Consider the following 27066-nt stretch of genomic DNA (forward strand, 5'->3'; position numbering starts at 1 on the left):
TGACTAGTATGTCATAATTAAGATTTACCAATACACAATTTTCTTTTCTTTTTTTTCTTTTTAAAAAAGGGGCTTTCATTTAGAACATTAATTTAAGAACCGACCCATGAAGAAACATTCAATATACTTAATTCACATTTTTAATGTCAATTTACAGAATCACATGTAGTAACTTTATAGAAATGTATTTACTACATTGATGACTAATAGTCACAAACGTGAGGAAACATAAGCAAATTCTCCAGTATGTTCAAGATCTTTTAATATTGGATGTTGCTGCTGTTCTTATTGCCATCCATTAAATATGAAGGGGGGGAAAAAAATCATAATTACCATAAAAAAAATCTGCTCAATTCATTCTGCCCAAAAGTAAAGCACTACTGAAGATATGGTTTACTGATGATGCATTAAAAAATTCCAGTTTCTCAATCATTTCAATCACAGCAGAACATGCGCACGTCATTGAGGGCCGTGTCGTCTCCGACTCCCTGCGGCTGCTCTACCATCGTCTCAATGCCACAGATTCCTTTTCCTCCACACGTCTCACTCCAGTCGCCCCACTCGCCCCATGACATCCCAGATCCCTGCAGTTGTTCTGCATTTCCACTGCAGTTGAACCTGGTGAAAATTCAGCAAAAATAGAGTGTCAGTCCTGTTTGGAGAGCTACTATTCTGTTCAATACACTTGGTTAGTTTTGAGAACTGTCTATGAGACGACTGTCCAGTCCACTCTTAAAAATAAAGGTTCTTTATTGACCCAAAATGGTTCTTCTATTGCATCGCTACAGAAACCCCCTTCTGGAACCTTCATTTTTAAGAGTTTAATTTAAATAACTCAGTAGTTTGATCAGGTCACTTGATATCTGTGTCAGATGAGCCTCATGCTGTGACCTGTTTATGCAGCTTGTTATGGAATGCTGTTATGACTCTAAAATAAATATTAAATGAAATAAAATCATCACCTGATATTGTTTGCGGCCGTGTCGTCCCAGGTCCCTTGGTAGGGTTCCACTCTCAGCTGAAAAGATGTCAGGAATCCAGTCGAGCACCATTTTATGTCTGTCCATTTACCCCAACTGTGGAATGAATTTGATAAGGAACAATTGTGGTTAAACCAGTTCCCTGTTGAAGAACACGTCACAACATTCCTCATTTAAATAATTAATGCGCAGAATAAAGGGGCGGGGCCTGGGTGAGTTAGTTAGTAGTGTGTTGAAACTGGCGGTTATGGTAAGGGGCGGGACATTTCCCAAACACGCTTGAAGCGATTGACCAATCACAACACACTACTCCAGCTGACCAATCAGAGCACATTGTGCTTTTCAGAAGGAGGGGCTTCATAGAAACAGGAACTAGACAGAGCATTACTGACAGACTGGGAAGAGAGGAGCTGCAACAATGGAGAATATGGGTAAAATAATGGGTTGTCGTCAAAGACATTAAACGTCATCAAGCTGAACAGGTAAACTCATCTACTCACTAGTCCACTTTTACCGTTTATAACCGCGCTCTTTCAAGCTATTCAACTTTTAAAATGTTTTAAAGACTGAAAGAGTTCCAGCTTAATGGTGGTGACGTTGAAGTCATGTGATCGTGATGTAGTTCGTTTATAGTCTACGTTTAAGCTTTGTACTGCTGACGATTGTATTTAGGTAGAAAATTCATAAAAGTTGTGTTCATTTGCAAAGATTATGATGAACAAAGAGCATTTAGTGACTGATTTAAATCGCTCTATATGAGCAGCAACTCTGGGTGTCATCATAAGATGCAGTTCAAACGCTTCACCTTCCTACGTCCGATTGAACTGTGGCGTAGTCCTCATACGGGCCCGATGAGCGTTTGGACGGGTTGATGCAGTGAAGACGAATCCCATTGAGTGCTGTGTTATCACCAACCAGCAGAGATTCCCATGTACCCGCCACCTTCAGAAAAACATCAGTTCAGAACAGTAATAGTTTCCAGTTGAAGTGAGTAAATCATATTTCTGTGATACTGAGGATTATGATGTTTCAATTATGACATTTTGGTGTTTGTTCGTTTTTAATTTAATGCCATGCCAGCTATATCATGGCCATTTTCATGCCAAGAAAAATGTTAAAATATAGCAAAACGTAAAACTATGGAGCCCCGCACAGTGGTGGGAAAAAAGATGTATCCACCTTTTTCCTAATCTCTTTTCTAATCTCACTTTGAAATATCATCACTCACTGGTTCAGGAAATGAACATTTTTGATTAATGCAGCATGTGTTACATAATACAGATATGGCTACTACAGTGACAATTAACATATCCGTAATATTGCTGCATAGCTTTTGGGCTTATTCATGGTCTGTTGTAGTGATTTGTTAATACTTTCACACTTTTAAATGTCCTTTTTTTAAATGTTTATTATTGCATTCATATAGTGAACCTTTCTCTGATTGTTTACAGTTTAACAAAAGTTACTCCCATAATTCACACAAAGCGCCATGGAGTGAGGAAAAGATATCATGGTCATGAATTAACAATTCGTTCCCATAACTCCCTAATATGTCAGCACATTTTACAAATTTTGTCCCTCATTTTAAAGTAAATCGTGCGTGCAATATTTACTAAAATGAGGAAACGTATGAAAAAATCATGGGAACGAATAACTCATGGCCATGACTTAACTAAAATGAGTAAACGAATATATATCTATATATTTTTCAACTTTTTTTTTCAACTAAGAATCACATTTCTGAGGTCTACCAGGCAGGGTTTAAGCCTTTTCTGAATATGCCTTTTTTTAGCTTTGCTTTCTAAAATAAAGCATTTTTTATCCAAAAAGTCTCTTGAGATAGCTACATCCATGCTTTTATAACTTCGTGGTTGGACTACTGCTCTACGGTATCTCAAAGACCCGGGTAGCTCGACTTCAACTGGTGCAAAATGCTGCAGCCAAATTTCTCAAGAATAGTCATTAATATGATCATGTCACTCTCATTTTACGAGCGCTCCATTGGCTTCCAGTTTAATTTAGGATCAATTGTACAATTCTTCTATTTGTGTATAAATGTATAACCTCGCACCAAATTATTTGTCCGATTTATTGTGTCCATACAACCCTCCCAGAAGTTTAGGAACTGCACAGCAATATCCCCAGAGTTAAATCAACTCTGCTCAGAGAATATATGGTCCCTCTCTAAATAGAGTTAAAATAACACTGACGCAGAGTTAAAATTAATGAGATAATATGTTGTTTGTGGAGTTGTTTAATTATCCTAATATATTTAATGTATTTTATCTTCAGTTGATTTCATCAAAGACTGTGGCTGGAAGTCAGTTGTAGTTCTTGTGTTTCTCTTCAGTGATTCTGCTTGTTAACAGCAGGTGTTCATCACTAATGCTCAATTAATCAATCACTTAATAATCTCATTAACTTTAACTCTGCTTCAGTGTTACTTTAACACTATATAGAGAGGGACCATATGTAATCTGAGCAGAGTTTAATTTAACTCTGGGGATTTTGCTGTGTGGTAATCTTAATTTACTTTCAGTCTCTTGTTCAAGGATAAAACGCAGAGGAGATAGAGCCAAGATTGTGGAATAGCTTGCCTGTCCATCTTAGAGCAGCTCCTTCCTTATCAGTTTTTAAATCTCTTAAAACTCATTTGTTTTATTTAGCCTTTAATACTTGTTAATTATTGCTTTTTGTTATGTTTTATTGTTATTAGGGGCCAAGCACCGAAGGTGCATAGGCACCTATTGTATCTGTTGCCGTTCTTTTTTTAAATTTTTTTTTATTTATTTTTTTTATAACTATTCTTCTTCTTCTTCTGCTCAGGAAGTCTATGGCCGCCCATAGAACCGTATGGTAAAAAATTGTGAATTTTGGCACACAGTTAGAGGACAGTTTGACCTGTGTCCATAGCAAATTTGGAGTCTCTAACTCAATGCCTCTAGCACCACCAGCTGTCCAAAGTAGAAAATTTTTCCGCCATTTTGAATTTTCTGAAAAACCTACTTTTTCGAACTCCTCCTAGGCCGTTACTTCGATTTTCACGAAAATTGATCCAGATCATCATCAGACCATGCCGACAAAAAGTTATGGAATTCAAGTCGATTCCTCAAACAATTTTCGTAAAACGCGAACGAATTGTATGTAGTGCTTGCAAAAATAGACATAAGGCTGTATTTCCGCAACGCTTTATCGTATTCAGACCAAAGTTGGTACATGTCATCACAAGCATGACCTGAGGCAACATACAGCGTTTCGTGCAGCGCCACCTACTGGTGCGGAGATATGAAAAATGGCTATTTTTGCTTATAACTTCTGATGGGTTTGTCCAAAAATCATAAATTTGGTCTCGTTAGATTCGGGGCTTCATGTCGAGTCGAATGCTATCCAATTTTCCCATATCGGCCATTGTGTCAGTCGGCCATTTTGAATTTTGTGCTAAAATGCTGTATTTTACGAACGCATTAGCATATCGTTATGAAATTTGGTATGGGTCTTTTGCACCATGCCCTGACAATACTCAAAAAGTTTTGGGGCAAAACAAAATTTACAAAAATGCTAATAACTTTTGACTGTATTCACCAATTGTAATGAAACTGGTCTCAGTAGATTCCTTGAGTCATGCTGAGAACACAGATATCAAATTTGCCATAGTCAGCTGAACTTCTTGTCCGCCATATTGTTTTTCTTTAAAAACCTACTTTTTTGAACTCCTCCTAGACCGTTGCTCCGATTTTCACCAAAATCGAACCGTATCATCTTCAGACCATGCCGACAAAAAGTTATGGATTTCAAGTCGATACATCAAACCGTTTTCATATAGCGGAGCAACGAATTTGAGGCATGATGCAAAACTCACTCTTTAAGTTGTATCTCTGCAATGCTTTGATATATTGACACCAAACTTTGCAAGTGTCATTGTCACCTCACTCTAACCATACCACAACAATTTGGACACAGCGCCACCTATTGGTTGAAAGTGATGAACCAGTAAATCCTCATTTTTTATCATTTTTCAGCTCTTTTGCCTAGAATGAACTTAATAGGTCTTTAATTGCTCACTGTTGCAATTGGTCTGTTGGTCTAATGCTCACAGCCATGTTGGCTGACTTATTGTGCCGCTTTTGTGCTTATATTTTTCATTATTATTATTGTTGTTTTTATTTACTTCACTCATGCACAGCACTTTGGTCAGTCCTGTGGCTGTTTTAAAGGTGCTTTAAAAATAAATAAACTTAAACTAAAATCTACCAGTGGGGTAAGAAAAATAACCTGGTTTTCCCTTTGAATAAAGATTATTTTTCTGACCCCAATGGCAGAAGTTGTCACTTAATTTTGGTAATTTTTTTTCCGAAAACAAGTCATTTTGCTTCTCAAGAAAATGTATCTTGACAAAGACAAAAATACTGAGGAAGAAAACATTTTTTGCAGTGTAATATCTTTAGTCAAGCCAAAGGCAACCTTTGCATTTAGGATTGATTGTTAACATTAACATTAACCAGTACTCCACATGACCTAGATTGCATCAGCCAAAAAATAAATTTATTTTGATTATGTCACAATAATCACTTATGACCACAATAATCATTCAAGAACATGAGTTAAGAAAGTAAATAGAGACAGTTTTGATTTCATGTGGAGTTGGTTACCAGACCAAAGTTTTAACCACTAAACCTCACATTACTACTGTTGTGATTATAGTGGTAATAGTTGCTCACCTTTAGACTAAACCCTGTGGCGTACATTCCAGTTGGACATATTTCCTTCTGCCCCCACGAGCCCCATCTCATCCCGTTATGGACCCTCAGCACTGATCTGACGGGTCTGTTGATAGAGCGCTCGAAGCGTCCTGCTCCACTCACATGCGGCCCCAAAACAGCCAGCAGTGAAATCAATGTTAAAAGGAGAATTCTGAACATGGTTTGAGGGCCGTCCTGATGTCTTCTGTGGGAGTCCAGAGCAGATGTTTGTGTGTCGGTTGCTCTGTGAAGCTCAATGTGGGACGTTGACCCCCCACCAACAGCTTGATCCAAGTCCAACCTGCACAGCAAATAGAACATCTAAACGTTATCAATGTAAATACAGTCAGAACACACTGACACACTGCAAAGCATTATATTCTCACTTAGCATTTTTGTCTTGTTTTCCAGCACAAATATCTAAACATTCTTTAATCAAGATATATTTACTTGACAAGCAAAATCACCTTTCTGAAAAATACATCTGCCAATGGCGTCAGAAAAATAAACTTAATTCAAAGGGCAAACAAGATTATATTTCTGACCCCATTGCCAGATATTTGTTGCTGTTATAATCATAAACTCATTTAATTTTGATACTTTACTCAAAAAACAAGTCATTTTGCTTCTCCATTAAATGTATCTTGATTTAAAGCTGCTGTCCGTAAAATTTGCCTCTTCGTCGCCATCTCTGTTTGAAACCTGCAATTGCAGTTATATGAGGAATTATTATCTTTACGTGGGTTGTGCATCGGCACGGCTCGTCAGCGCGGATGAATCTAATGTTTGCTGTCAGCCGCCATACCGGTGTGGATACTGTACTTCAGAATCACAGATTGTAGTCTTGAAGTATGACCAAAGTAGGAATTTTCACCGGAAAATGTCATCTGAACAAGTAACATGTCTGCCACTTTTGTTCTGACCAACTGAGGGAAAAAGCATTAGGCCTACAATAAATCACGCTGCCAATGATGATTAAATCTAACGATCGCTTAGCTCATATCGCATCAAACCGTGCAAATTATTATTGTTGTAATATTTTGTTCTCAAATTGTTAGTGTTAACAACATAAGCATTGCGTGACAATGTGTATTTAGTGTGTATTAGCGTTACCTGTAGTTTTCAATTTCTGTATCCACTCCACAGTCCGAAGTCTTTTGCTTTTTGACCACAGCTGAATCTCCAGTTGTCACTGATGATTGTCATTTAGATCTTTCTGGATTACAATCCACCTTAAAAATGATAAGTTTAATTATTGCAGCTGCTGTGAGAAAAGGCTATAAATGATCCGCTACCAGTAGCATCCTATATGCATATAGTCTAGCTGGTTCTCCTTCCTTCTGTTTACAGACGTGACGTAATGACGCAAAAACGACTGCTGCACGCTCAAATTTCCCGCGGAAATCCACCAGTATCGATTTATTATAAAACATTATTACAAGCTTTCTGTTGTGAATCGAGCTAAGGTAAGGAGACAGTTTTGAGCACTGGCTGGTTATGTACTTGCTCAAAAATTGATCTTGGATCATTTTTAACCAAAAAAAGTTACAGATTGCAGCTTTAAGAATGATTTATAATTATATTAGGATTATTTTAATGGATAGAGACAGAATATCAACCAAAAAATCCAGAAAAAACACGTTATATAAAGCAGGGGTGCCCAGCCTTGTTCCTGGAGATCTAACTACCTGCAAAATTTAGCTCCAACCCTGATAAAACACACCTGAATAAGCTAATTAAGATATCCAGGAGCACTTGATAATTAAAGACAGGTGTGTTGAGCAGGGCTGGAGCTGAACTCTGCAGGATGGTAGATCTCCAGGAACAGGGTTGGGCACCCCTGATAGAAAGGTTATAAATTGATTAGCATTTGATCAATTTCATTTTAAGCCAGCCATACAGTCATTTTTAATCAATAGTTGAGTTAAATAAAACTGCCCAGCACGTTGGGCAAACATTTAACCCAACCACTGGGTTTGACAATTTTCAACCCAACTTGTGTTGTTTTTAACCCAGCATTTTCTAGAGTGAACCAGTGTGCACTTCATCAGAACTTGTTAAATACTGGATAACATCCTGATTAAACCTGCCAGATCCATCAAAAATACTCATATACAAACATTTGTTTGTATATTGAAACATAAAATTATGCCAAAGTATTTTATTTTAAATTTCTTATAAATAATAAATAAATTATAAATTTCTTATAAATAAAACACCATTCTGCTCTACATCCTCCTCTCTCCTCAAATAATCTCCCTCTCTCTGTTCCACTCTTCCTTTCCTTTTCCTTTTGCTCTATGTACTTGCCCTTTCATACTTACCCTGTTACATTATGCAATTGTGATAAATGTGTAAACAGAAAGGAAAAATGAATTTCCTGTGTTGTGTGTATTAATAACAATGCAAGTTATCATTTTGGGGCCAATTAAAAACATACCAAGTGCATTTAATAATTTGACAAATTCCAGAATTTTGTTTATTGTGTTTAGATAAATGGTACATAAATGTGTGTGAAAAAAAAAAAAAAAAAAAGTTGTGATCATTTTTTTCCTGATTTATTCAAGTTTTAGTTGGATGTATGAACTATTAGGAAAATATTTGAGAACTTTGTGCATAGTGTTGTGAGAAAATGATTCACATGATTTGCAATTTGTGTGAAAAGAATGAAACATACGATCTGTTTACGACAATTACAAGGTGTTCAGGGGCCTCATTTATAAAACTTTGCGTAGGATTTGCGTCAGAAGTGGCGTACGGATGAAACATAGGACGTGCGTACGCACAGAAATATTCGGATTTATAAAACCGTGCGCACGCACATCCTACGGATTTTTCCCTTAATAAATCACAATCAATTCTAAATGTAGCGCAGCTTTTGCGGCTTCATGACACGCCCATAAATAGTCCGTGAAACGCCCACAAGTTAATATTCATTGATTGCGAAATCATGGCAAACACAGAGAGGAAATCAAAAAAACGTAACTTCACTCAATGTGAAGTAGAAGTTATCGTTGGCGAGGTGGAAAAGAGGAGAAAAATGTTGTTTGGAGGGCACAGTGTGGGCATTACTAATGCCAAAAAGGCACTTGAGTGGCAAACGGTGGCAGACGCCGTAAATGCTGTAGCCTCACAACCTCGGACCGTGGCCGAAATAAAAAAGAAATGGTCGGACATCAAAGTCGAGGCAAAAAAACGTCTAGCGCTCCATCGCCAGAGTGTGTCTGCCACGGGTGGGGGAAAGGGGACACCGGAGCTGACCCCTCTTGATGAGAGACTGGCGGCAATTATTGGGGAATCCCTATTAAGTAAAGTGGTGACTGAGGCGGAGGGGGACACTGACGCGCCAGATGCACCGGGTGACACAGGTAAGAGAAAGAAGTAAAATGAATGCAGTCAAGTCACATGTATGCAGGCTACACAATTACAGTTTATTAATATAGAACAATTTTATTTCAGTTGCTGGGTGTTCCAGCGGGGCCAGTGGTTACGATGCTGCAGCTGAGCAGCCGTCTGGACCCAGCGTCTCCACAGCACGCGGCTCTCAACCCTCCAGCTGTGGACGTGTCCTCACCGATGCAGTCCTTGAAATGCAGAGGGAAGTCATTAGTTCAATCAGAGAGGTGGCCAAGGAGTTGGGCGAAATCAAGACTGCCCTGACTGAAATAAACTGCACGATGAGGGAATTCTTGAATAAATAATATTTTCCACACCTTTTGTTGTTCTTTACAAGCGACGCATCACTTCCAAACGCTGGCGCACAGCAGCAGCATTTGGCTCAAATGCGTGGGGATGGGGTTCAGGGTCGGGGCCAACACAGCAATCGGCGCCAGGGGGTAGAGGCACGTTTTTAAGCTGTGCCACATTGTGTAGCACAGCACATGCCAGCACGATTTGGCACACCTTTTCAGGCGTGTACAATAACCTCCCTCCAGTGCAGTCGAGGCAGCGCCATCTGCCCTTAAACAGCGATGGTGCACTCCACTATAGCGCGAGCTCGGCTGTGGCACATGTTGTAGTGCCTTTCCTCTGCACTATGTGGGTTGAGGAAAGGCGTAAGCAGCCACTGTTTGAGGGGATATCCACTGTCCCCTGCAAGGATAGTGAAAGGGTTAAGACATTGAAGTACATTAAAATGTGAATGTCTATAATCAAACGTACCTAGAAGCCAGCCATCACGTATAGCACCAGCCTCGAGTCTGCGTCCAACACTGCTGTGTCTTAAAATAAATGAGTCATGGGTTGACCCAGGCCACCGAGCTACTACATTAGTGAGCAACATGTCTGCATCACAAATAATTTGGACATTGATTGAATGAAAATGCTTTCGATTAATGAAAGTATTTTCATTAACGTTCGGTGCCCTTTTGGCAACATGAGTGCAGTCAATAGCACCGATGACATTTGGGAAACCATACATAGCTGCAAATTGAGCTTTCTTGTTTGCCTGTTCACCCGCCGTGTATGGAAACTTTATGGAATCATGGGACGAAGCTATTATGCCTTTTAACATGTCTGGCATTACCCGGCTAAGGGTCGGCTGAGATATTCCTGAGCTGTCAGCCAATTCCGTCTGAAAAGTGCCAGTCGCCAGGAATCCTAGTGTTGTTAGGACTTGAAGTGGGACTGGCACGGCGTGGTTCCTCCGAGTGCTCCTCTGTAACGCCGGGCCCAAAAGCCCGCAGAGGTCCAACAGGACGGCTCGAGGAAGTCGGAACCGGCTCATAAGCCACTCGTCCTCGTTTGCCAGCAAGTCTTCTTGCTGTCTAAAGATGCGTTCACTCCGAATTCTTCCATTTGCCACATCTTCTAAGAGCGCAAGATCAGCCATTGTGCGTCATTACGCATTGTGATGGGGCATTTTATTTCCATCCATTTAATTGCATCTGACAAGCTACAGATGTCGGTAATAATCGACGTGGAAATGGGAAATTGTTCAGCGCAAATGTAATTTCTTGTTGCTTTCTGAATGGTTGAGACATACGCCATACATTGTTTTATCAAAAATAAAACAAACTAAAGGCATATGCATGAATACCATAATTCCGTAGCTTATGAAGAAATGTTTTACTATGAAAACAACTTTCCCCAGTGGACAATTAATACATCTATCTATCTATCTATCTATCTATCTATCTATCTATCTATCTATCTATCTATCTATCTATCTATCTATCTATCTCCTTAATTATCTATCTATCTGTCTATCTAATTGCAACTATATCTGCTCCGCCAGACGGACACATTGACGAGAATATCAGTTTTGTACATTATTTCGTTCTGTTAACTATATTATTTATGAGGATGAATTGCACAACATGCCAGTATTGCAGAACATATTTCACTTTTCTTTTTGCAAATATGTGTTCATTTGAATTTCTGTTGTAATTTTCGTTTGATTTTTTTTTGTTTGTTTCACTGCTGATCGATCAAACGGGTGTTCGTGTAGGCTGTTAATTGTAAGACTTGCTTTGTGAAGTCTTCATGTTATTTATGAGAGGCAGTATTGTCATTTTCACTTTCACTTTCACGTGTTTCTTCCATCTGCCGACGGTGTCGCCATTTCTCATTTCAGCCGTTTTTGTGCGTACGCCTGGGTCAGAGCTTGCGTGAAGGACCGCACATTTTCCCGTCAAGTTTGCTTTTTATAAATATCAATTATTGCGTAGAGAGTGGCGTACGCCTTCTTTTGTGCGTACGCAACGTTTATAAATGAGGCCCCAGATCACAAGTGTTTTGAGCACAGTAATCCGAGTTTGGAGAAATGTGTCAAATCGATTGAGAAAAACTCTAAGTAACACTGCCCAACAGCGACACCCGCAGGTGAAGTTACAGCGGGAGGCTCATCTCCTCTGTCCACTCTGACTTAAAACAGACCCCCTAATGCGTGCTGTGAGTTTAGTGTTGGGTAATTGAGAATGAATGGGGAAAGTCACGTGAGAGGAGCCAATGTCTCCATCAATTTTTGATTGGATATGATTGGTTTGTGATAATTTTTTTATGTACGTTCTTGATTCATTCCCATTAATGGGAAGACTAATTAAAATCTAACAACTTTTTTTTTTTTTTTTTTTTACCTCTTTATCTTGTGTCAAAATCAAACTACTTGAAGTGGCCTAAAAACATGACATGAGCAATCAGTTTGGTGAAATTAAAGGTATATCTTCATTTCTGTGTCTGCGACCAGTGTGTACAATCTTGAAACTGCTGAAAATAAGTTGAAAAGCTGAACATTAGTTCATAAATAATATGCATTGTTTAAATTGTAACTGCCTTTAGTTTTTATTTTGGAATAAATGAAAAATGCGTAAAAACACTAACTTGATGAAATTTATAGACCTACTTGGTTTTCATAAATAGAAATTTACATAGAAATGTCAATTTATATTATTGCACAAAATACAAAATAGAATTGTATTTGGTCTCTTTTTTATGTAATGTTTATTTAACCAGGAAAATTTTGAGCAACTGACATAAATTTACATTTGATATAGGGCCTACAGTATATAAAAATGTGAGGACTTTGCCTACTCATTTTAAAACATATCCATCATGGCACCAGGTCAAGACAATATTAAAAAAAAAAACATCAACAGATTATTATTTTGAGCTTGTATCACTAAAGATGAGTAGTTTTATTAATAAATACTTTTTTCCTTCTGATGAACACAATTGGATATATTTTAATATATACAGTACTGTTGCATCCGAGCTTTATAATGGCAGTGAACAGGGGTCACGAGTTGAAGTGCTTTCATATTCATATACCACCTTCCATATTCAATGTACAAAGAAAGTGTAAAACTCTGACAGTTCACAAAGCTTACGCAACGTCCTATGCCTTCCCTATTCAGCTTACGGAAAAAGTGTAACTGACGCAACACCAGTTTACACTTTCTTCGTACAATGAATACAGAAGGCAGTCTGGCAGAAGCTAGATATTTTACTTCATAACTTGTTAAATATGGATATTTTTTATACACAAACACATAGCTTCGCTTCAGAAGAGCTTCATTAACCCCCCAGAGCCGTGTGGAGTATGTTTATGATGGATTTTATAACATCTAGTATTATTAAGAACTCAAGAACAGTTTTAAGTGCTTATGCAGATGACATCCTTCGGATGAGATGTTAAACCGAGGTCCTGACTCTCTGTGGTCATTAAAAATCCCAGGATGTCCTTGGAAAAGAGTAGGGGTGTAACCCTGACATCCGGGCTAAATTTGCCCATTGGCCTCTGACCATCATGACCTTCTAATCATCCCCATACACTGATTGGCTTCATCACTCTGTCTCTTCTCCACCAATAAGCTGGTGTGTGATGGGCGTTCTGGCGCAATGTGGCTGCCGTCGCCTCATCCTGGTGGATGCTGCTCATTGGTGGTGGTTGAGGAGATTCTCCCTTCAATATGTAAAGCACTTTGAGTGTCCAGAAAAGCGCTATATAAATGTAAGGAATTATTATTATTATTACATCACAGGATTTGGTTAGGAGACCATTGGGTCCGATCTGCTGCACTGTATCATCCAATACAAGAAGGGGGACAAGGCCTGGTGGATATTAAGGTGAGAATAATGACTTTTCATTTACAAAAGCTCAAAGACTGTTATACAACAGCAATTTTGCGAAGTGTAGGTGGAATAGAACTCGATAAACATTTATGTCTTATGCATTTACAAGATGTGGAGAATTGGGAAGATGATGATCACTGTTGGCTGACATTTAAAACTTCAGTTTTTGCCAGGTTTTTTCAACAAAATGGAGGGATTTTCTTGCCCAGGTGAAAAAAGTACACTTCCCTAATTTACTTAAAGTGCTCTATTTTCGCGCACTAATTTTGTACTTAATATACTAAAAATTATTCTTTAGTATTTCTTAAGATTGAACATCTAAGAACATCTCAACTGTTCTTCATCTCAACAAGTCTACTCAACTGTGCTATTTTAAGACACCATGAAATATGAACTAAAATGTGCTTTTAATATACTATCTCTGTATTTAAAAAATGTAGTTACCACTTGTACTACACTGTGTATGAAAGATTGTTTCAAGTGTAAATTGAGATATTGTGTTCTTTATGAGAACAATGAATTGGTGTTGACTTTTTAAACATGGATGTGTCTCTCTATCTCTCTCTCTCTTTCTCAGTTCCCTCTCTGTGATGTTCTCCCCTCCCCTCCACACTGCACTCATTCATTCAAATACTGAGCCGCCTACTGGATCGTGTTTACTTCTCTGAAGAGCTTCTGGAGCAAATACTATTACAGGAACCAGTCGCAGTGAACACACAGCAGCTGATTTATTATCTCATGCAAATCTGCTGCAAGTGCTGAACTTTCAACACTGTGTGTGTGTGTGTGTGTGTGTGTGTGTGTTTAGGAGGAGAATCTCACACACACGTCCAGCTGCTGTAGCAGTGAAATCAGACTTTCAGCTCCATCAGCCTCAGTTTTATTTACACCTGCACCATGAGGAAAGGCTCCTGTTGCATGTTCACGTCTGGAATCCTCGGCGCTCTTCTCCTGGTAACGGGAGTCACCCTGTTTGTGTCCGGAGTTTTCCAGACCTTGATCCACAACAAGCTGAAGAGAGTAAGAGTCATCTCAATTAATCTCAAGTTTATTAGAGCTTGTGTCTTACTTTGTGTGAGTTTAGATTTGATTGCTGTTTGATGACAGTGAACATGTTTTTGTCAGCCAAATATTGTAATGTTACATTAACTTTAAATGTGCTTAATTAAATTTAATATTTTAGATTTTTTACATTATTATCAATTTTTTTTAACAATTATGATTTATATAATTTTTATTGTTTTATATTGTTTTTATTTTTAAATTATTTATTTTAAAAATCAATTTATTTTAAAATGCAATTTCAATTGCCAAAAGTGAACTAATTAAAGTGATGAAAAAAATGTCTTTATAGTAAGAATAAAAAAGTTCCATGATTTACATGATCTATCTGAAAAACAAATTAAACAAGACTATATGAAAAGTATATGAAAAGCTAGCAGATGTTGTTAAAGAAATTACAATGTTATTATCGATAATAAATAGTTATATAACTTCTGCTGGAGTGTAATAAAATTATTAGATAAGTTCTGATAGCACTTTATAATAAATCATGCTATGAATCATTAGTTAAGTATTAGTAAATAGTTAATTCATCATTTATCCCTACATTAATAGACATTCGTACGCAGTTTATAAATACAACTGTAAGTGCTTTGTTCTTGATTTATAAGCATATCTATAATGTTTAATAATTGTATTTTCATACTTTATTAATGATCAATTTATCTTTTCTAAATTAAGTATTACATTATTTACAAATCAGTTATAAAGTAAGTAAATGATAAATAAACTATTTAAATGTAAATGTATACATATTATTTAGATATATAGTAATAGTTACTCAGTGTGTTAATAAATGCTTTATTAACACATATTCCTACTGTAATTCATGATTAATTCAGGTAGTTATAAAACATTTAGTAGTTGTCAGTTAACAATTTTTGTGAGCTCATCTAAAGTGAGGACTATTTATGCCATTTATATATTTTAAAGGCTCAGTTATCTTAACAAACAGAACACAGAGTGATACAGAACATAGAAATATTCATTTCAAGATGCAAAAAATTTAAACTGTACAACTGTACACTTGATATAACATGAAAATTAAACATGAACCACCACTTTAAAGTTGCAGGGAGCTTCAGTCTATTACCACGTAGCTTCCTAAGAATAGAGTTATGAACACAAAAGATCAAAACTCACACAAGACGCATTAGGAAATATACTTATTAAAACTGGGAGTTTAACGTATTCATTAGAGTAATTAATTACAGAAAAAATAATGCGTTAAAATTTAATGCATTTAACGCACTTGCCCCGCCCCCAGACCTACATAGGTCATCTGACATTTTATACAGTTAACTGATGATGAATATGATGCAGGGCAACAACTTACTGCATAATATAGCCTATAGAATGCAGTTAGAATGTCCATAAAATTCAAGATATGAAAGGCGAAAGGCGTTCGATTTGAACTCTTTGATTTGATTTGATTCGAAGTTCACTGCTAAATTCAAGAAATGATTTGGCTGCGGTGGTTTAAACGACAAATCACATTCAGATATTAGGCGCCGATTTATGTTTCTGTTGGTTGATGCCCACAGCCAAACCGTCCATAACCAGGCGGCACACGTAATATCTGGGCTAGAGAGCCACGAGGACACTATATTTGAGAGTGTGCTGCACATTACATTGATGCGCTCTCGCGTTAATGTATTACATTAGTGCACACTCGACATGCGTTGTTAATAAATGCCATAGTAACTGCCTCAAGTGAACTATAAAAATGAAAAGACGTTACGTCTGAAAGCTGCAGTCCTTTTTTATTGGTTAAAATTAATGGAGAATATCTCATATTTTTCCCTGGAACGCCTATATAGCCTTTCATGATAGGCTATAGTTAACAAGTTTGTGAATATGTTGAATAAAAAAGGATAAACTAAATAAAAGTGATGCATCTGTTATACAGTGCACTAGTCAGAGAAAAAAAACCTTGCAGGAACCTCATTTATTTGTTATATCATCCTCAAACTTGAAACATAACCTCTTAAGACTTCTGGCTTTGGGACCAGTGTATTTCTAGCTTTTGCAGGCATCTTTATTATTATTTTTTAATGATAAAATGATGTGATGCAAAAAAACATTTGCATTCCATTAAACTTCAGCTTGTCTAACTTTTAACTTTTAACTTTTCTAACCACAACTTTGCTCATACTCCAAATACTTTAGGAAAGAAAACCATTTGCATTCAAGAATGTCATTTTCCTGTTTCTGGCTCAAATGGGGGGTGCGACTGCAAAAGGCGCAGAGGAGGATAAAACATAAATTGAGTAAAGAAACAAGAAAGTAGTACAACAGAAAACATACCTGATATAAAAGAAAAAATAAGCAGCCTCTGTGAGAGTGAATCACCCTTAAAGGGTTAATTCACCCAGAAATGAAAATAATGTCATTAATTACTCACCCTCATGTCGTTCCACACCCATAAGACCTTCATTCATCTTTAGAACACAAATTAAGATTTTTTGATGAAATCCGATGGCTCAGTGAGGCCTCTATAGACAGCAATACCATTGTAACTCTCAAAATCCATAAAGGTACTAAAAACATATTTGAAACAGTTCATGAGAGTCCAGTAGTTCTACCTTAATATTATAAAGCGACAAGAATATTTTTTGTGCACCAAAAAAACAAAATAATGACAATATAGTGATGGGCCGATTTCAAAACACTGCTTCAGAGCTTTACGAATCGAATCAGTGATTCAGAGTACAAAGATCCAAATCACTGATTCCTATTTATTATTATTAAATATGAAAATAAATAGGCTATATTTTCTATAACCCTGTTCAATGAACGTGCCATTCTGATGGATTTTTCGACAGCGGAAAAAACTGTGTCATTTTTAGCCATACAGAATAGTGTAAGACAACTATAAAGGGTCTACTTTTATTTTTGTACACTCAGAATAACATACAAGAATCTTTCTGAAACTCAAAAATGAACTGAAACTCATCGAATTGCCTAATTATCACACAAACATGACATATATGTCTAAAGAAATTATGAATACTTCTAATTTAAAACAAATATTATCCTGCAATGTAATATGTATGCAATTAAAGAGATGCACACTTTCACCTATCTCTGCTGCTAATTATCATTAATGTGATCACACCCATGCACAGAGCGCTCTATTCAATGATAATGTGCTGAGGCCATCTTTGCAAAATCGTAAACAATGCCCAACAATGCTTTAAAAAAAAATCAACACAGGAGAGGGATGTGAGCTAATGACGTTTTACGGGTGAGCGTGAGCGACACACGAGTGGAGTGTTCGCACGCCCGGGAGCGATTGAGTGGAGCGCGCTGGCATAGAGCGGAATATTGAGATGAGCGTCACACCGCTCTGGTATTTCCATTAACAATCACAGGCTAATTGTCTAATTCTAATTGTCGCACCTCCATCTGGCGGAATAAGTCCCGCCTTCTAAATGAGAGTCATTCACCGATTGGTAAAGTCATCACATCACTGCAGCTGACATTAGAAGCTCCGGTTCCTACAGAAACAGTCATACCCCCTTTCCACCAGCACGAACCGGGTGCTAGTTCAGAGCTAGTGCTAGTGCCAGTTCGGAGTTGGTTCAACTGACGAGCCTTCTAAGAACCGGTTTGCCTTTCCACAGGCTAGAGAGCAGCACAGAGCCAGGTCTTGCGTCACTGTATACGTCTCATATTTCACAGCAAAGCTAGCGCCGCAGCGCTACACAAATACACCAGGCTCGTTTGAGATGCATCGGCTTCTCGCAAAGCGGTTGGCGCATGACATCAAAGCTCCAAGAGAACGATCCAAAAGTACAAGGAGTCGTATGCTCTACAAACGCTCCCGCGGATCCGCCGAATCGGTCCGCGCTGCTCCGATGCATCTCGAACAAGCCTTCTATCAACAATCGTTTCACTACTGTTGATGCTCATGGCTTTACGAACCTACATCGGCATCCAAACACGGCTCGCCGTAATTTGTATATAGACGGAGATTACAATCGAGCTGCTATTAGCTCGATTAGCTGCTATTTTAAAAATGGCGGTCTCAAGTTTCTTGTTGGTCAGCCCCTGACGCAAGTGGTTCTTACTTCTAGCCCAGCAATGTTTTGGTGCTACTTACGAACCACTTTTCCTGGTTCAGAGCTGGTGCTTTGTGTATCGAAATACAAAGAACTGATTTGAAACTAGGCTCTGGCTCCGAACCAGGACTCAAACTGCCTTGGTAGAAAAGGGGTATCAGACGTGCACTTCCTATAGAGACACGCACTTAGGACTGCGCATGCACATTAGCTTGATCCAGCCTGAAAAATTTAGTTTTTTGTCATGATTTGAGCATTTAGAAACAAAATTTTATGAGACAGTTGTTGTCAGATTTCATTGGTGATTTCAAATATGAAATTTAATCAGCGAACAACTTTGAAGAATTGATGTTTCCCCATTCAAAGAGATAAAAGCTGCACTTGCATGCCCGAGAGGCGTTTCAAATATGACCGCAGAGTGAAATGACTTGTCTTAAAAGGGACTTTGCACAGCACCCTCTAGAGGCTTCAGCAATTATTTTGGTGGGTGCTGGTTTGCCTCCAAATGGCCCCAAAGTCCAGTTTTCTCACAGTCAGGCGTGTTCTCTTCAGCACTTAACGAAGTATACTGCATAATCACAACCACCATCCTTTGGGGGCTTGAATGGTCTAGGAAATCAATACTAACCCACTCAGACAACACAGCAGTAGCAGAAATCAGAAACAAAGGCAGATCACGTTCTGCAGTTATCATGCAATTCTTGCACAGGCTCACTCTAATTTCCAGTCAACACCAGTTTCTCCTCCGAGCTGCTCACATACCCGGACACCTCAATCTCATAGCTGACTCACTTTTCAGAAATTCAGACTCTCGGCTCCACAATCGGACATTCATCCAACACCTGTCCCACTGTTTTCGACAACCATCTTCAACTAACCCAGCAGATCAGAAATCTCACTAACGCTTCTCAAGAATCCTTCCTTTATTGCCTTGCCCCAAGCTCTCTTTTGCCTCAAGCTCTCTTCATCCACATTCAATCCGTCTATCCATCTCTGCATCTCAGACATTTCTATCCACTCTCAAGACACTCTCATATTCACTCTTTGGTGCAAATCAAACAATAATGAGCATCATACCCTATTTATATCTTCCATTTAAACTCCTTCCTCAGCCCATTCTAACCTAATTCTGAATGCATTTACTCCAGGCATGTTGCCTGAGCATCTCCCAAACATCTGCTCTTTTTCACTGAAACCGTGGCCACAAGATTCTGGTTTAGCAAACGCTTCTATGAAATCCTCCATACCACCAGAATATCTCCAGAACATCATTCAATACATTCCTTCCGCATTGGAGCAGCGACCTCAGCAGTCGGACGAGGTAAATCAGGTGAGATGATCCAAATCTTCACAAGCAGATCGCTCTTACATCTGTAACAATATCAATGACCTCTGTCAAGCTTAGCCTACCTCAGTTCTTCCCTATCTTTGGGGGTCCTAATCACTCGGCCTACATTTAAAGGTGCCCTAGATTCAAAATTTGAATTTACCTTGGCATAGTTGAATAACAAGAGTTCAGTACATGGAAAAGACATACATTCAGTTTCAAACTCCATTGCTTTCTCTTTCTTATGTAAATCTCATTTGTTTAAAAGACTTCCGGAAAACACGCGGATCTCAACATGACACCGACTGTTACGCAACAGTCGGGGTGTACGCCCCAATATTTGCATATGCCAGCCCATGTTCCCAAAATTATGAAAGGCATTAGACAAGGGCAGCCAGTAACGTCTGGATCTGCACAGGTGAATCAACAGACTAGGCAAGCAAGAACAACAGCGAAAATGGCAGATGGAGCAATAATAACTGACATGATCCATGATAGCATGATATTTTTAGTGATATTTGTAAACTGTCTTTCTAAATGTTTTGTTAGCATGTTGCTAATGTACTGTTAAATGTGGTTAAAGTTACCATCGTTTCTTACTGAATTCACGGAGAATAGCCGTCGCTATTTTCATTATTAAACCCTTGCAGTCTGTATAATTTATAAACACAACTTCATTCTTTATAAATCTCTCCAACAGTGTAGCATTAGCCGTTAGCCACGGAGCATATAACCTCAAACTCATAGAGAATCAAATATAAACATCAAAATAAATACTGTACTCACATAATTCGAAGCATGCATGCCGCATGCATGCCGCATGCATGACGAACATCTTGTAAAGATCCATTTGAGGGTTATATTAGCTGTGTGAACTTTATAAATGTGCTGTAATATAATCGAGAGCTCGTGTGGCAGGGAGCATGCGAATTAAAGGGGCGGCGCGCTGAAAAAATCAGTGCATAGTTAATGATGCCCCAAAATAGGCAGTTAAAAAAATAATTTAAAAAAATCTATGGGGTATTTTGAGCTGCAACTTCACAGACACATTCAGGGGACACCTTAGACTTATATTACATCTTGTGAAAAAGCGTTCTTGGGCACCTTTAACTAAGATGATGCTCCCACCACCAGATGCCCAGATCAACCTGATTACCATCCCTTTCTCCTTCCTCTTCATCCTCTCCATATTCATCCCTAACTATCTTTAATAAATAATTCTCCAACATTTATGGTTGGTACTTGCTCATAGAGTAAAGTTTTAGCTGCATTGCACTGGCTTCCTATAAAATTTAGAATAAATTTTAAAGTCCTCCTTATTACATACAAAGGTCGTAATGGACAAGGACCCAGTTCTCTCGTCAATTATATCCCACCAAGAACCTTAAAGGGTTACTTTACCCAAAAATGAAAATTATGTCATTAATTACACACCTTTGTGTCGTTACACACCCGTAAGACCTAAGAGTGCAAATTAAGATATTTTTGATAAAATCTGATGGCTCAGTGAGGCCTTTATAGCCAGCAAGATGATTAACACTTTCAGTGCCCAGAAAGCTACTAAAGACATATTTAAATCAGTTCATGTGACTACAGTGGTTCAATCTTAATGTTATGAAGAGACAATAATACTTTTTCTGCGCCAAAAAAATGAAAAAAGTCTTCCAAGCAAGCGTCCCTATTTATAGAGTTGAGAAATGGTTGCTAACAGATTTCACATAGTAAACTGTTAGTGGTTAACCATTTTTACTTAGAGTTTCCACTCAAGTGAGAAGAGCTGGTAAATTTCTGAATTTCAGTTCCTCTTTAGTTGAACTCCCTATAAATTTATACATACTGTAGAAATATTTTTTTCAAGATCTGTGTTCCAGTGATAATCAAACTAGAAACGCCCTTAAGAGTCCAATCACCCCACTGCACATCCTGTTAGAGGTTATCTGAGTGCTGCATACGCCTCAGTGTGCTGGGTGGGTGTTGTTGTTGTTGTTGTTTTTTACAACATAAAACATAACATTGATATATTGTTATGTTTTTTATGTTGTTATGTTATGCTTAGGGTAGACTAGTGTTGGTGGATATTGAGCAGACATAAGTCGTCCAGTCAGAGACGAAGTACACTTTAATGATTTGAGGCAGGATGAACAGAAATAACAACAATTAACTCGCTCTGTAAATAGGCCCACTCGCCGTGCTTGTTCTACGAGAAGCCATAGTTTCTCTATCTGTCGTAGACAGATGAGATTCAAAAAAAAAAAAAAAAAAAAAAAAAAAAAATATATATATATATATATATATATATATATATATATATATATATATATATATAAAAATAATAATTTTACTGAAAAAAAGAGCAAACGTTTCGGTCACATGTGACCTTTGCCTGACCTTTTTCAGTAAAATGTTGTTTTTTGTCTTGCATTTGATGTTTTTTCTTCTTTGGTGGAGAGTGTGGACTCTTGAAATAATTCACTATTTGGATATTTTTGTCTACGCACCTCATTTGGTCTTATTTTCATAAAACACAACAGCAAAATATAAGACATAATGTAGAAAAGGCCCACTATACAGTGTTAAAATAGAGACTTTAACACCCCCTTGTGACTTTAAAGGCTAATTCACATCGCACAGACAAACGCCAACAAACACGTCTGTTGGAGTTTGTTGGATCAGTGTGATACCCCTGTTGGCATCTATTGCGATTGTTCAGAGTTTGTTTTCGCCCGACTGAACGTGTTTAATCGGCGTTTGTTGGGTCGTGGAATGTCTGAGCAGTGTGGTATGATTTTCCAAAAAACTACAACAAACTCTGATGTAATCTGACCTGGCTACGAACCGTTGCCATGACGATGAGGCAAGTCTCTTGTAAGGTTGCAAAATTCTGGGAATTTTTAAGGCTGGAAACTTTCCATGGGAATTGAAGGGAATATATAGGAATTTCCATAAATTCCTGTAAATTCCTGTTAAGTTTCCAAATTGGAATATTTCCAAAATTCCCCAGGTTAAGTTCCCGTGAAACGTTTCCAGAAATTTACCGGAAACTTTCCGTCCCTTTGCAACCCTAGTCCCTTGCAAAGACTGCTCTTGTGACAAGTTTCATTTTAAATGAATTCATTTTGGCTTTTTTAGCTACAAATGGTTATATAGGCCTGTGGGTTGCAACAATAAAGAAAGGGTCTTGCTAAAAATAAAATTAAAAACGGTGTATACCAACCGCAAAGCAAGGGGTTGCGATCAGATCGATGGCTATAGAGCTTCAGATGTTTTGCTTCAATACTTTAATACAATGAAAATTACAGAGCCCCAGACATGACATGCAGGAAAAAAATAGTATAGGCTAAATCGTGCACACAATTTATTAATTTGTTTCCTTGATTTACTAAAACATGCACACGATTTACTATTTCATTCCCTCGATTTGCCTGACATCTCGAACAAGCCTATGATTGAATCTGGAAATAAAGCAAAATAACTGAGAAAAATGAGAATTAGTCTTCAGATGCCATGTCCATAATTTATAGCAAAAAAATCTGGCATTTGTATTAATTAAAAGAAGTTATTATTACTCCACAACCTGCGTGACATCATTAACCAATGTGGTTGATTGACAAATTTGTAAAAACATGGTTTAAGGAAACAGTCATGACTAGCTAGACAATCTCTTCAACTTTGCATCATACTAAACATGAACAGACCGCTGTTTATCCTGCAATGTAAAACACCCCTATTGAATCTTGAGATATGATGTGTGTGTTTTGTGTGTTCAGGAGATCACGCTGACAGAAGGCAGTAAAGTTTTTGCCACATGGAAGAATCCGACGCCTCCAGTCTTCATGGAGTTCTTCTTCTTCAACGTCACCAACCCTGAAGCCTTCCTGAAAGGAGAAGCCAAACCTCACCTTACTGAGATGGGGCCATACACATACAGGTACATCACACACACCGCAACCTGCAAAATAATGAAATCAGAGTTTTTGTCCTAACCAGCCAATATAAGTGGAAAACTCATCTCTTTCATGAGCACTTAACCTCAAAAAAAATTCTTATACCACTTCCCTTTCACCTTTCACTTCCTCTAATCCCACTCTATTGTAGTTTACGATACTCTGAGCACTGCCCAAAACTTGTATTGTGAGCACTTCTTGTGTCTATTTGCCTTGTCATGATGACGCGCTTGTTGTATTCCTCACTTGTAAGTCGCTTTGGATAAAAGCGTCTGCCAAATGAATAAATGTAAATGTAAAGTGGTAGGGCATTTCTATGGAAAACATTAGCTATGTTTCCATCAACCTATCTTTATGCACATTTTGGGATATCGCATTGAAAAACCCTGGATGGAAAAACCTAAATGTTTGTGCCTTTATTGTGCTCCATAAAACAAATGTGTTGTACATTCATCACCATGTGCTCACTTCCACATAGAAGAAAAAAATATAACTCAAAAAGTGAAAAATGACAAAAAAATAATCACACAGATAAATAAAACATGCATATAAGTTTGAGTGAAAATTTGATATAAAAATCAATAATTAAGAGAAGGATATATATATATATATATATATATATATATATATATATATATATATATATATATATATATATATTATATAACAAAAAGTATTGATAAAATACCGTTAAAGTGCTGGATCAATAAGCAGTATTGGTAACAGTAGCAATACCATTAAAACCTTAACCATACCCATCCCTAGGTGTGGCTGATTAAGTGAATGACATGCTCCACACCTGTAAAAATTGGTGGCGGTAATTCACCATGTTGGTATGCCAGTGACAACCACCAATAATATAAGAAAAGAAGGCTTCCCCATACACTTTGTAACCGCAAAAATAATAATCAAAAAGTTGAGAAAGAAAGTTTCATGCCAGCTGCAACACATGTAGACACCTTATCAAATACCACTGTGCATTGTTTAAGCTGGCTTTCAGTTCAATAACATAAAAAACTATGTTTTGGATTTTTATTCAACTAAGGTGGGCATGCTGTGATCTGGACTGTATTTTTTACTGTGACAAATTCCGTCCAAAAAACATGGGAGTGGGAGGGAATGAGACATTAGGCTCGTTTGAGATTAGCAAAATCTGTGCAAAACCGATCACCGGTGATCACCGTGAGATGCATGCTGGTTAGAAATGTGTCTGAGCATAGGCCGTGCTGACGTGTGTCAAAAACCTCTCGTGAGGACAAGGCGGCCTCATCAGATTCTGCAGTTGAGCACTCTCCCTGTGTTCCATTCGGAAGGGCTCATCCCTATGCCCTAATCCAGGGGTACTCAACAGGCGGCCCGTCAGCATTAAATTTGTGGCCCGCATCATGCTACATATAAATGTATTTTTATTATAATTTGCGTTCAAAATTAGCGTGAATATTACTTCGTTTTTTTACACGTACACTAGGGTAGGCGTGCAGTGCGCTTGACGCTGTAATCATCAGCAGAGAACGCATATAGTGAACGCGCGCAGCGCAGTTTTTCTAACCGCAAAGAACAATGTAAACTGAAGGCACTTTGCACGCGCGCATTGAATAGTTTTTGCACTAATTTACTTTGTCCACAAGGTGTCAGCACTGAAACGGGCTGTTGTTTCAGTCTGAAAAGAAACGGAGAAGACAGAACAAGAGTAACAACAAACACAATAGCCGACCGTGTTGAAGAGCGCTCGTTTGAGGGGATTAAAAGATACCAGCAACTCTAATTTTAAACAAGTACAAAGACATTTTATTGTAACTATTTGAGCGAAAAAGACTAGACAAGCATGAATCTCTCTAGTGCGCATGTGTCGAGCACTTGTGTTCGTGAACGCCATCAAAGGCTCGAGACTGTGCGCGCAAGTAAAAACAAAGTAACCTTATTTTTCCATGATGAAATTCAGTTGACATTCCTCAAACTTTGCAAGTTGTCGAGCAGCATGAAAAACAAACCTTTTATTCTTAATGTCAATGTGTTATAAACAGAAAGCAAGCAGCGCTCCCATTACAGATCTGTCCTCACATCATTGAGCTCACGGAGAATATCTGATTTATCATGTTTACAACATTGGTTATAGTTAAATAATTCATGAGATTGTGATTGAACATTAAAAAAAAGAAAGAAAAAAAAAGATTTTTGGATTCTGACCAAATTAAAAGGTAGGTAGCCTAATAATAATACGAATGATAAAACATTTATTCTCTGAGTATAAATAGGTGCTATAAAAAGTGTTAAAAAGGTGCAATGGAGTATAAAAAGACTATAAAAATTGCAATGTTTTTGTCTTACGGACAAACTCTCATCAGCCAGTGAACAACAGCCATACCTTAAATTTCTTGTGAAAACAATGCAGACATTTCAAATGAACAAGGATTTCGTTTCATCAGTTCTTGTTTTTCTTTATGCATTTGTACATTAAGAATACAGCAAGACAAGCTATTAGTCCCTTTTTTAAATGCCATTTATCATGTTCAGTGACACTTTAAAAAGGACACCATACTATTAAGACTTAGCTAGATAATAAACTGCACTTTTAGTAAATAAACAGTAAAACTACAAATATTGTCTTAAGTAGGCCTAAATAAAAGTCTTACGATCAAAGTTATAATTTGTGGCCCTTCGCATTTCATTTGGTTAAAATGCGGCCCTCTTGGCCTCTGAACTTGAGTACCCCTGCCCTAATCCCTTCAGAGGGTTTACCCTCCGGAGTGAGAGCTTCGAAGGAATGAAGGGTGTAGGGGTCAACAAAACTTTTACATTGCATTCTTTTGGAATGCACTTCTGCCTCATCATAACGAGACAATCAAAGAGGAGTAGATTGTGCAAGCTATGCCCTTTGTTTAATGTTAGTTTATTTATTTATTTATTTTAGGTTTATCGCACCATGTAGCCTATATTGTATGTATTTTAAACATTTGAATGGACTGAAAAAGGACTGAAAAATATTACAGTAGTATAGAAAAATATATTTATAGTCAAAATCTAACTCCGAGCCTCCTGTACCCATTCTGTGACGTCAAACAACTTCCCTGTGCAAAGGATCATGGGGGCCCGAAGTGTCCATCAGTTGTACCCTTCAAAATCCTTCATTCCGAAGGGCCCTTTGAAGGGCCAGTTTTGAGCACTTCGGTTTGGAACGACGCTTCAACATGGCGGCCATGATTATTTTCACTCCGAAGTGTCCTTCGGAGGGCGATATATCCCGTTTGGAACGCACCGAGTTTCTCTCCACCGACTGCGCTGACCAAAAGCATGATGGGAAATGACTTTCTGATGACACAACTTAATGCTTATTGGTTTAAAAACCATGATGTATTGATCTCTTTTTAAAATGTTTAA

The 27066-nt window shown here is 37.9% G+C and overlaps 4 protein-coding genes across 5 annotated transcripts in view; 2 read left to right on the forward strand and 2 right to left on the reverse strand.

Moving 5' to 3' along the window:
• Positions 1-27066, forward strand: part of LOC125252558 (lysosome membrane protein 2-like) — a 46716-nt gene that overhangs the window by 732 nt on the left and 18918 nt on the right. Inside the window, exons 2-5 of one of the 2 annotated variants that reach the window (XM_048165966.1) lie at positions 13201-13285; positions 13401-13500; positions 13869-14311; positions 23512-23672. In XM_048165966.1, coding sequence (XP_048021923.1) covers positions 14189-14311; positions 23512-23672 — 284 coding nt within the window. In that variant the 5' untranslated portion in view covers positions 13201-13285; positions 13401-13500; positions 13869-14188. The remainder of the gene's footprint in view (positions 1-13200; positions 13286-13400; positions 13501-13868; positions 14312-23511; positions 23673-27066) is intronic. The other variant, XM_048165967.1, reaches the window with a different exon arrangement.
• Positions 123-5980, reverse strand: LOC125252560 (vitelline membrane outer layer protein 1-like). The gene is made up of 4 exons (XM_048165968.1): positions 5699-5980; positions 1786-1922; positions 963-1076; positions 123-618 (listed from the first exon to the last, which is right to left on the reverse strand). Exons 1-4 carry the CDS (start codon positions 5897-5899, stop codon positions 435-437), a joined length of 636 nt encoding a protein of 211 aa, XP_048021925.1. The 5' UTR covers positions 5900-5980; the 3' UTR covers positions 123-434.
• Positions 8670-9429, forward strand: LOC125252561 (nuclear apoptosis-inducing factor 1-like). Its single transcript, XM_048165969.1, has 2 exons — positions 8670-9087; positions 9179-9429. The coding sequence occupies exons 1-2, from the start codon at positions 8670-8672 to the stop codon at positions 9418-9420; spliced, it is 660 nt and encodes a 219-aa protein (XP_048021926.1). The 3' UTR covers positions 9421-9429.
• On the reverse strand, positions 9681-10550 carry LOC125252327 (putative nuclease HARBI1). The gene is made up of 2 exons (XM_048165508.1): positions 9881-10550; positions 9681-9811 (listed from the first exon to the last, which is right to left on the reverse strand). Exons 1-2 carry the CDS (start codon positions 10548-10550, stop codon positions 9681-9683), a joined length of 801 nt encoding a protein of 266 aa, XP_048021465.1.

The sequence above is a fragment of the Megalobrama amblycephala genome, linkage group LG18 (assembly GCF_018812025.1).
Source record: "Megalobrama amblycephala isolate DHTTF-2021 linkage group LG18, ASM1881202v1, whole genome shotgun sequence".
Taxonomy (NCBI): Eukaryota; Metazoa; Chordata; class Actinopteri; order Cypriniformes; family Xenocyprididae; genus Megalobrama; species Megalobrama amblycephala.

What these genes read in the sequence shown, in the direction of transcription:
- LOC125252560 (XM_048165968.1), bottom strand. Translation starts at nt 5,899, where the DNA reads ATGTTCAGAATTCTCCTTTTAACATTGATTTCACTGCTGGCTGTTTTG. An exon ending in CCACAGGGTTTAGTCTAAAG is followed by an intron (nt 1,923 to 5,698) that starts GTGAGCAACTAT and finishes GTTTTTCTGAAG; the next exon opens with GTGGCGGGTACATGGGAATC. An exon ending in ACGGCCGCAAACAATATCAG is followed by an intron (nt 619 to 962) that starts GTGATGATTTTA and finishes AATTTTCACCAG; the next exon opens with GTTCAACTGCAGTGGAAATG.
- LOC125252327 (XM_048165508.1), bottom strand. Translation starts at nt 10,550, where the DNA reads ATGGCTGATCTTGCGCTCTTAGAAGATGTGGCAAATGGAAGAATTCGG. An exon ending in ACGTGATGGCTGGCTTCTAG is followed by an intron (nt 9,812 to 9,880) that starts GTACGTTTGATT and finishes CTATCCTTGCAG; the next exon opens with GGGACAGTGGATATCCCCTC.
- LOC125252561 (XM_048165969.1), top strand. Translation starts at nt 8,670, where the DNA reads ATGGCAAACACAGAGAGGAAATCAAAAAAACGTAACTTCACTCAATGT. An exon ending in AGATGCACCGGGTGACACAG is followed by an intron (nt 9,088 to 9,178) that starts GTAAGAGAAAGA and finishes ATTTTATTTCAG; the next exon opens with TTGCTGGGTGTTCCAGCGGG.